The following is a 10,113-nucleotide window of genomic DNA, read 5'->3' on the forward strand; positions in this document are numbered from 1 at the left end:
GCTGTAATTCTTCATTCATTGCCTTAATTCCTAAAGTTAATGATCCCAAGTTCACTTCAGATTTCCGCCCGCTCAGCCTTATAGGTTGTCAGTACTAGATCATCGGTAAAATTTTAGCCAATCGTCTATCGTTGGTTATTAATTATATTGTGAGCAAGGAGCAATTAACTTTTATTAAAGGGAGGCAGATACTTGATGGTCCGATTATGTTAAACGAGATTATTGGGTATCATAAGACTGTAAAGAAGAAACTCATGGTTTTTAAGGTGGATTTTGAGAAGGATTATGACTCTTTGTCACGGGAATACCTTTTGGAAGTTATGATGAAGATGGGTTTTAACTCTAGGTGGTGTAGTTAGATCAGGGCATCTCTTTCATCGACTATGGCTTCTGTCCTTATTAACGAGGTTCCAATTAAGGAGTTTCCGGTTGAGTGGGGTCTTCGGTAAGGCGATCCCCTTTCGTCTTTTTTATTTGTGATAGCTATGGAGGGTTTTCATGTTGGGATCACAGAGGCAGTTAGGGCGGGGTTATTTTCTGGAGCTATGGTTAGTAATGGGTATTTGAAAGTTCCACACCTTTTTTATGCTGATGATGCTATTCTTCTTTGTGATTGGAGTTTAGATAATGCTTGTCGTATTGTACGAATGCTTAAAGTGTTTCAGTTGGCGTCTGGTCTTAAAATTAACTCACTTAAAAGTAAGTTAATTGGGGTTGGAGTTGATTTTGACGTGGTGCAGGGGTGTGCTCCTCTTATTGGTTCTAATACAGTTAGATTCCATTTTATTTATTTGGGTGTGCCGGTTGGCAGTAACATAAACCGAATTGATTCCTGGAAACCAGTGGCTGATGAATTTGTTTCTAAATTATCAGCCTGGAAGGCGAAGATGTTATCTATATGTGGTAGATTGACTTTACTTAAATCAGTGTTGGGTAGTCTTGGAATCTATTACATGTCTGTTTTCAGGGCTCCAGATTCAGTGTTAAAAGTTTTAGAGGCGATTCGGGCTAGGTTTTTTTTTTGGGAGCTAATACAGGGGAACGAAAAATTCAATGGGTTTCTTGGAAAAAAGTAATGACTAGCAAGGATTTTGGAGGTTTGGGTGTCAGAAGCTTATTTTATCTTAATAAAGCTCCTATCTTCAAGTGGCGGTGGCGATTTCATGATGATCTGAATAGTTTATGGGTTCAAGTTACTAATGCAGTTCATGGTGGAGATTCTCGGTTCTTTACTATGATGGGAGGTCATAGTGTTTGGATTATATTTCTCGGGCTATTGATCAGATGGTTAGTTGTGGGGCAGATTTAAAATCCTTCTACAATATTAAAGTGCGTAATGGAAACAATACTAGATTTTGGTTTGACAAAAGGACGGGGGATCGCCCTTTGAAAGATAAGTTTCATAGAGTGTTCGCCTATGATCCTAATCCTCATGCTTTAGTGTCAGATCGAAACTCTGTGGACAAACTACATTTAATTTATCCTTCTAGGTTGTGATCTGTTCTAAGACTATGTCAGTGGAAGGAGCTTTTAAGGGAGCTGAAAGTTTTCCAATAATAAGGATCGCTTGGTGTGGGATTTAGATGCTACATGAGTTTTTGTGGTCTCTTCTACCAAACATTATTTGGACTCGTGTTTGCTTCTGTATACAGACGTCCATACTATATGGAATAATTTAGTCCACATTAAGTTGAATATTCTTCTTTGGCGCATAAGTTGGAATAAACTTCCAACCCGACTTAATTTAAGGGATAAATGTGTGGATATTGTTTCTGTTTTATGCCAAGTTTGTTCGGAAGCTGGAGAGTCTTTAGATCATTTGTTTACTGCTTGTCCGCTTCTTGTCCATCTTTGGAGTCGCTTTGCAAGGTGGTGGGAAATTGATCTTCCTCCTTTGTTGTCGGTGCATAGTTTGATTACCTGGGCGGATGAAGTTTCTTTGAGTGCTGGAAACGGATATTTGATGCGGTTGTGATCATCACCTTTTGGACCTTGTGGAATTACATGAACAATCTAATTTTTAGAGCGGAAAAGCCTAAAAGAGATTCTCTCTTTTGACAATATAGTTTCTATATCTTATTTTTGGATTTTTAATAGAAACAAAAACTATAGTTTAGATTGGGATCTTGGTTGTCTAATCCCAATGTAATTAATTTGTAATTTTTGTAGCTTCTTGATAGTTTTTATTTTTTAATAAATTCCACTGTTCTAAAAAAAATATCCTTTATAAATGTTCACTTGTGTTATGTATGTTTAACATTATTATTAACGAAAAGGGCAATAAATGAAGAACGGGAAAACGAAAGTTATGACATTTGATGATGAGTCATCGTAAATTGACATTTTGTAAAATTAAATTGAATTTAGTTTTGAAGGGAAGGGGTAAAACTGAAAATTAAATTGAAGAATTCCCAAATTCCTTCGCATCTTTTCCTTGTGACGGTATCCAGGTTTGCAACTCCGCAATTTCCACCGTAACCACGCCCAGATTTTGATTACTTCGCCGCAAAACTTGGCGTCCGATAATGTATGGTGCCTCCGGTAAGCTCGGCCGTGGCCGAGGCGGTGGTCCTCCCAAGCGGAATATCCACTCCACCTTCCAACCGTCTTCTGTTCAACGACCATCCGCTGCCCCTGGCGGTGGACGTCTCTCCGCCGGTGGTGGTCACCGTAACCGTAGCAATACCCCTGCCGCCCCCGCTGCAGTCTCTACGGTTGACGAAACCTTCAGTTTAGTTCGTAACAACCCTCTCAACTTTGGTATGATTATCAAGCTCTCACCTGTCCTTGTCGAAGAAATCAAGCGCCTCGAGGCCCAGGGCCATGCCGCCAGGATCAAATTTGATTCAAGTGCTAATAATCCTGTTGGAAATGTAGGTTTATTCTATTCGGATATTGGCTCTGCTCTATTAACGGTGTTATGTATTGTTGGAAGTTCAGTTTGGTGCATAATAAACCTAGATTACTGAAAACTGTTTGTTCAATCCATTACTAGTTTTTCGCCATTGGAGATACTGCAGCATAGAGGTCCTAGGAGATTAATCATATCACGAATCCAAGGTTTATGGATTCACGATCAAGGAATTTAAGTTGATTTGCTGACATTCCCTTCCTAGGTTAAAGTACCAATTTACACACCCTTTTGAGATTTCTCTAGCATAATTTTATTAGTTCAAAGGTTGCTCACTTATAAAATTGAATTTGTCATGAGAATCGTGCACATAACAGGAGAGAATCGTGTAGAGTAACAATCTGTAATTGCTCCATGGATAATCTGACCAGACACTTGAATATCATAGATGGTATATGTTTATCTTTTGTAAGCTCAGATATCTCTATGCAGCTACAGAGGATGTATACCTTGGTTAAAACTGTATATCTTTATATTTGTTGATTATAGATCACACTCAAACTTTGGCTTTTGAGATTTCTTGATTTGGTTAGCATATCATGTTCTGTATATCAAACTTTTAATCACTTTCTGCTCTTCCAGGTGATCGATGTAGGGGGCAAGGAGTTCAGATTCACATGGGCCCAAGAAACTGGAGACCTATGTGACATATATGAAGAACGCCGAAGTGGTGATAATGGAGATGGATTGCTTGTTGAATCTGGAGGTGCTTGGAGAAAGTTGAATGTGCAACGTGAATTAGATGAGTCATTAAGCAACCATGTTAAAATGCGCACAGTGGAAGCAGATCGCAAACACAAATCACGAAAGTATGTTTCATGTTTGATATGAACAAATACTGTATCATTGTTCACTTATGTTCCTAACAGATGTTATGTTATGTCCCAATTTGCCCCTGTTTGTGTTGCTATGATTACTAGATAAGTTATTTATGTTCCTCACATGCTTCATTCCCTGTGTTCCTGTATATGATCTGTTAGCTAGAACTTACAGAATGCTTGGCTCTTACATCCCTTTATATGCTTTTTGAACACATATTAATTTGGTATGCTTTTGTTGCTTATACATATGTGACGATGGCATCATCAATAAACAAGTTATCTTGTTGAAGAATCATACAACACAATATATACGCCACAAGATTTACTTTATAATCAAAGCCAAGTACCATATATTGTTGTAGGGGAACACAGTTTCACTTGCCATATTGGGGTAGGGGCTGTTAGCCTACAGTTACATTTTTCATTTGATTGCTATCATTTAATAAAGAAGCATTCTCATCTTGACTTTTAACTTTTTAATAATCATAAATTAGAAAAAGAAACACTTACCATTTTGTTTCTTTTTGACAGAGCCATTATTTTAGACCATGGAAACCCATCTATGAAGAAGGCGTTAGCTGCAGCTGAAGGTATGATAATTATTCAATCATCACCATCCATGGTTGCCACATATGTGAATAAAACCAAATTTTAATATCTGAATGTTTACAATGTCTCTTTTTCTTTCATCGGTTTCAGTGAATAATTCATGGAGAGGATCATTCAATAAAAAGAAAGAACCCCCTTTCAAAAAGATGAAAGGCGAACTTTGTTCAGGTGAATACAATAATCTTTATCTACAAACAAAAATATTTGTCATAAAGATATTTTAATTTACTTGTAATTGCTATTGTGTATCTATTACAGCAGTAATCCCTCCAAAATCTGGTGGAAAACCTGGATTATCCTCCTCAACTCCTTCCAAAATCAGGGCTTCTGCTTCACCAATACTATCTACCCCTGAACAATCTGGTGTTCCATTGTCCCCACTTATAAATAGGAATATTACCAAAGTGCCCTTAAACAGAGAAGATGCTACTTTGACTCAATCTAGTAAACCAAATGCTAGCACCTCTGAGAAAGAAATAGTCAACAGAGTTCCCACTGGAACTGTACAGAATAAACAAGGGAGCAATGAAAGATTTGGAAACAAACCTTCTGACCTTCAAAGTCTGCTTATTTCTCTTTTAATGGAAAAGCCACAGGGATTGAACTTCAAGGTAAGCACCAAATAGCCTTTTCTTTTTCCATTTCCCTTAAAATACCAATTTCATGTATCATGCATGACCTTATAATTCTATCTTTTAGGCTTTGGAGAAAGCTGTTGGAGAAACAATTCCAAAATCCGTGAAACAAATTGAGCCCATCTTGAAAAAAGTAAGTGGTGGTTATAACTTATAACTTATAACTTATAATAGTAATAATAATAAGAATAGTTGTTGTTGTTCAATACTGTGTTCTTGAGGCCCTTTTGAATAACATTGTTATCTTTTTTCAGATTGCTGTTTTCCAACCTACAGGAAGATATGTTTTGAAACCAGATTTTGAGTTAGAAAGTTCCAGGAAATCATTATCTGAAAGTGGAAGGTAGCTAAAACTCCATCTCTCCTGTTGCTATTCCATTCCTTTCAAAAATTGCAATATAACACATTTTTGCATTGATATTTTCCCTTTCAGTTCTCCAGAGAACAACAATCACCACAGAGAAACAAATGCTCCTGAATTAACCCTAAAACCTGACAACATGAAGGAATTTGAAGAACCATCTCACTTAATTCCCGAAGAATCTTACGAAGACTTAAACACTTCAGACAAAATCGTCATTGAGCATCGTTCTCCAGATGTATTATTACATGAGAAAAAAGTCTCAGATAACAGTGAAGGCCCTGCAGCCACCTCTAGCTTAAGTGGAAGTGACAGTGACAGTGAAAGTGACAGCAGTGACAGTGGAAGTGACAGTGGGACCCCCAAAAGCCCTGTAGGAAGTGGAAGTGACAGCAGTGATAGTGAAAGTGACGCCTCTTCAAACAGTAAACAAGGCTCTGATGAAGATGTTGATATCATGAGTGATGATGATAAAGAACCTAAACAACAATCCACACCACTTCCACCTCCAGTTCCACTTCATAATGATCATGTCTCTGATTTACTTTTTGGTAAAGATTTGTTTGAAGATAACCAGGAACACGATAAAGATGGGGATAATTACGAAAATGCCACTAGAAACACCTTCATTGATCATCAAGAGAGTGAACTCCTCAAGAACAAACGGGGATCTGACGAGAAACATTTTGATGAAAATGAAAATTCAAAAAGATTAAAAACCGGGAAATGGGGTAGAACGGTAATTTCAAGAGGGGGACACTCTTTCTCTGAGAGCCCTCCTAGTGAAGGACCTTACAAGGGTACTGCTACTACTACTACTACTACCAATCAAATGAATAGAACTGTTCGTGATGTGTCTGATTACGACTTTGATAAACTCGGGAATCGTGAATTCCCGGGAAATTCCACTTCGGATTCCCCAAGATCGATCGATCTTAATATGGGTGTAAAAGGTTCTGGGACAGATAGACATGTTGAGGGGTTAGATGGTCATTTCAAGGATAAAAAACCTCCAAAGAATTCAAGGTTAGGTGGCGATGGAATCAAACATTCCGGGTCTCGTGAAAAGAAACAGCACGGTGGATCAATTGGGAAGAATAAGGATTCCGGAATAGTAATTAAGGATTCCCTCATCGACTTAAAAAAATCACCTGTTGTAAACGGATGTGGGCCCGGGCCCACACTCAGAAGAGAGCTTTCGGATTTAGAAATGGGTGAGCTTCGTGAGAATTTACAAGAAGAACCCTCGGGTGGTAATAAAAAGAGGGTTGAGAGAAATAATTCGTTCAAACAAGCAGAAAAAAGTTCGGATTACTGGAATCTTGATTCAAGTAAAGGAAAGATCTCTGGAATTGGAAGAACGAGTCTGGAATCTGTAAAACCTGTTGTTGATGATCATCTTGATGATTTCACTAAGGTTAATGGAAAGCCCTTGCATGTGAAGCCTGGTTCACAACATAATAATAACAGTAAAGGTAGAGAGGTAGTCGCAGGGGCAATATTGGGAATTGGGTCAGAAGGGTATACGGACAGTCAAAGAAAAGCACCACCACATAAGCATGAGAAACAAGTGGGACCCGTTACAAATAAGAAGCAAAAAAGTAACGATTTAGGTGAAAAAAGAAAGGATTTGTGGGATAGTGGTCAAAAAAGGAGAGAGATGGAGTCTTGTTCAGATGATAGCATTACTTCATATACAAAATACGAGAAAGAAGAGCCAGAAATGAAAGGACCAATTAGAGATCTTTCACAGTAAGTAGAGTGTAATTATTTATTTTATTTTATTTATATTTTTTAGTGTTTACTCCCTTAAAAATATATTGTTTTTTGTGTGTTAGGTACAATGAGTATGTGCAGGAGTATCGGGAGAAGTATGATTGTTACCAAACGTTGAATAAGATTTTAGAGTCTTACAGGTGTTGGGGGATTTTTATGTTTTATATTTTTTTTGTAAAGTCTAGTGTGAGTATTGTTTATTTAATGAAAAGTTTATTATTGTTATAAATGTGCAGGAATGAGTTTCAAAACTTTGGAAGGGATCTTGATCTTGCTAAAGAAAGGGATAATGATAGATATAACAAAATATTGGATCAGTTAATGGAATCTTATCGTCAGTGTGGAACGGTATGCACAATTTGATTATTTAATTTCTTACTTTGAGTTATGATTTAGAATGTCTATGGGCGTGTTTGGTTCCTGGATTCCGATGGGAATGGAATTCAGGATTCCATTCCGTTTGCGTGTTTGGTTGACAAATGGATGGGAATTCAATTTTGTCAGATTCCTTCATTCCTAGGGATGGTGGGGAGGAATTCAGTTCCGTTTTTTTTTTCTTTTAAAAGACCAAAATACCCTCAGTATATCTTATATTGGAATATAAATTGTTTTATTTGTATTCAAATACTTTATCTATTGTAAATATATATATTAGGGCTGTCAAATCGGGCAGTCGTGTCGTGTTTTTGTCTGACACGACACGACACGACAAGGTTTTGTATAACACGAACACGACACGATGTCGTGTTTTTTTTCATTAACACGAAAACGAACCAATTAAAACACGACAACACGACACGACACGACAAATATAATATTACATAACTATTAGTGCATTTCGTTCATACTTAAAGATATATAACACGACAAACACGAAAAACACGACAACCACATGCTTAATCGTGTCAATTTCGTGTCAATTTATGAACACGAACACGACACGACACGACATCGTGTTTTTTAATCATGACACGAAAACGACACGAACACGAATTCGAATTTTGATTTCGTCTCGATTTCGTTTCGTTTCGTGTATTTTTGTCGTGTCGTGTCATAAATTGACACCCCTAATATATATACATGAGTTTTTTTATATCTATATTTTATTCAAAAATATATTAGCAAGGGTATTTTGGTCTTTTGATGAAAAAATGATAGAATGGAATTGAATTCCTTCCACACTCCCATAGCTACTATTGAAATCCATCATCAAACATAAGGATTCCGAAGGAATTGAATTTCGTTCATTTGACAACCAAACAAAACACACCATGGAATAGAATCTCGAATTCCAACTATCCATGAATCAATATCATACAAGCTCCAAGATTTGTTGTTAAGTATTAAAATTTCCAAGGTTTCTAGTCCTAATTTTGTAAGTATTTGATCATGCAGAAACATAAACGACTGAAGAAGATATTTGTTGTTCTTCATCACGAACTCCAGGTTTTTATCTCTCATTTATTTATTCATGCTCAAATAAGTCATTTTTGTATTTCTACAACATGAAAAAAGAAAAAACATGATATAAATGTGAGAAAAAAAGTGTTTGTAAAATAATTACTTTGCACGCAGCATTTGAAGGATATGATTAGAGAATTTGCTGAGAAACAAACAAAAGGAGGATGAGGATGAGGTTTAAAGTTTTGGATTAGTTATGGCGGATTTGGTATATAAACACTGTACATTTTACTTCTTTTACATTTTTACATTTTTTTTTTCGGTTTATTTCATTAGAAATGGTTTTGTTTTTGGTTTGGGTGTAATATTTCTAGTGCACAGTGTCAGTATAGTATAAGTATGGTAGATTTAAAGTTTACATTTTACATTTTGGCATCTAGTTTGTTGCCAAATTTGATTTGAATTTTTTTGATCCAAAACTGGATCAACAGCCTTTTTTTTCCTCTTTATGTACAAAGTAAACCTCGTTGGTTGGTTGGTTCGAGTCTTATTGTTGGCCTTTAGGCGTTCTTGATTTTTTTGCTTTTGTATAAAGTATTTTTTTATTTTAAGTTTAATCTTTTACACGCTTGTTTATCGTTTTTCTTTTACTTTTTCCTTATTGTAACCTACAATTTGGATCCAAACATCTCCCCAAATCCATTCCGCCTTGATTCACCATCACCATATTACATGCAATATGAAAGTCTGTTTTTCTACCCTGCGATTGACATTTTCTGTGTGGCACTTAACTTCTTTTTCAACAATGACACAATATTATTCTATTCAAAATCTCCAAAACCAACCTAATTCCCAACTTGAATCCATACTTGAGGCCCACGTGGAACCATCGCAACCGGTAAAGAGCTCTAAAAAACCTGCCATTAATACTACTATTACTACTACTCGTACCGGTCCGACTATTGCTCAACCTTGGAGTATGATCAAGGAAGCCACTTGGTACATGCTTGGATTGTCATTTCGGGGGATAGGGATAATGTAATTGATAGGGTTCTAAAAGGTGCACCATAGTGGTGCCAAAGCGTTCCATGGAGGCAAGGTGTGGCTACGCCGTTTTGAAAATTTTCATGACGGCGATGTTAGGTGTGATGCATGCGGTTTTTAACACTAAAATGATGAATGCATCCCAACCAAACAATAAAATGATATATTTTTTTAATGGTAAGGTGTTTTGGCCTTTATATTTGAAGAAGTTTCCAATTTTATGGTCTTTCAGGCCATTAAGTGCCCAAACACAAAAACACTATCCACTTAACCCATTAAGACATTCACACTCATACATGGAAGGAAAATAATGATCAAGACCACATTTTTATGCTTCTAAACACTCCAAAACTTCTGAAATGATAGCTTAAATGGATTGGAGTAGCTCGTACTCAAAATACCAAACTAATGGGACCAAAAGAATACAAACTTCATGACTAAACTAGATCTAAGCATAGCTTCATCAAATTTAAAGCTTTTTAACTCCAAATGATGCCAAATGATGTTGCTATTCTGGATCCACAGAGTCCCACTCCTCCAAGATGATCTTCACTT

The 10,113-nt window shown here is 36.6% G+C and overlaps 2 protein-coding genes across 3 annotated transcripts; both read left to right on the top strand.

Annotated features, from left to right (window-relative positions):
• Positions 1-485: 485 nt before the first annotated feature.
• LOC145105610 (uncharacterized) lies at positions 486-1,076 on the top strand. The gene has a single exon (XM_079042704.1). It carries the CDS (start codon positions 486-488, stop codon positions 1,074-1,076), a length of 591 nt encoding a protein of 196 aa, XP_078898830.1.
• Positions 1,077-2,391: 1,315 nt separating this feature from the next.
• LOC145108004 (dentin sialophosphoprotein-like protein) lies at positions 2,392-9,091 on the top strand. 2 transcript variants are annotated; one of them, XM_079044981.1, is made up of 12 exons: positions 2,392-2,873; positions 3,494-3,720; positions 4,264-4,322; positions 4,432-4,509; positions 4,600-4,952; positions 5,041-5,109; positions 5,231-5,319; positions 5,410-7,089; positions 7,176-7,253; positions 7,350-7,461; positions 8,509-8,559; positions 8,689-9,091. In XM_079044981.1, the coding sequence occupies exons 1-12, from the start codon at positions 2,526-2,528 to the stop codon at positions 8,740-8,742; spliced, it is 3,198 nt and encodes a 1,065-aa protein (XP_078901107.1). In that variant the 5' UTR covers positions 2,392-2,525; the 3' UTR covers positions 8,743-9,091. The 2 variants fall into 2 exon arrangements, with proteins under 2 accessions (XP_078901107.1, XP_078901108.1); XM_079044982.1 differs by having other exon boundaries at positions 4,603-4,952.
• Positions 9,092-10,113: the final 1,022 nt, after the last annotated feature.

The sequence above is a fragment of the Lactuca virosa genome, chromosome 4 (genome assembly GCF_052849685.1).
Source record: "Lactuca virosa cultivar CGN04683 chromosome 4, Lactuca_virosa_CGN04683_v6, whole genome shotgun sequence".
In the NCBI taxonomy this organism is placed as follows: domain Eukaryota; kingdom Viridiplantae; phylum Streptophyta; class Magnoliopsida; order Asterales; family Asteraceae; genus Lactuca; species Lactuca virosa.

Coding starts and splice junctions, on each gene's coding strand:
- LOC145108004 (XM_079044981.1), top strand. CDS start 2,526: ATGTATGGTGCCTCCGGTAAGCTCGGCCGTGGCCGAGGCGGTGGTCCT. Junction 4,323..4,431: donor GGCGTTAGCTGCAGCTGAAG/GTATGATAATTA, acceptor CATCGGTTTCAG/TGAATAATTCATGGAGAGGA. Junction 5,320..5,409: donor TCATTATCTGAAAGTGGAAG/GTAGCTAAAACT, acceptor TTTCCCTTTCAG/TTCTCCAGAGAACAACAATC.
- LOC145105610 (XM_079042704.1), top strand. CDS start 486: ATGGAGGGTTTTCATGTTGGGATCACAGAGGCAGTTAGGGCGGGGTTA.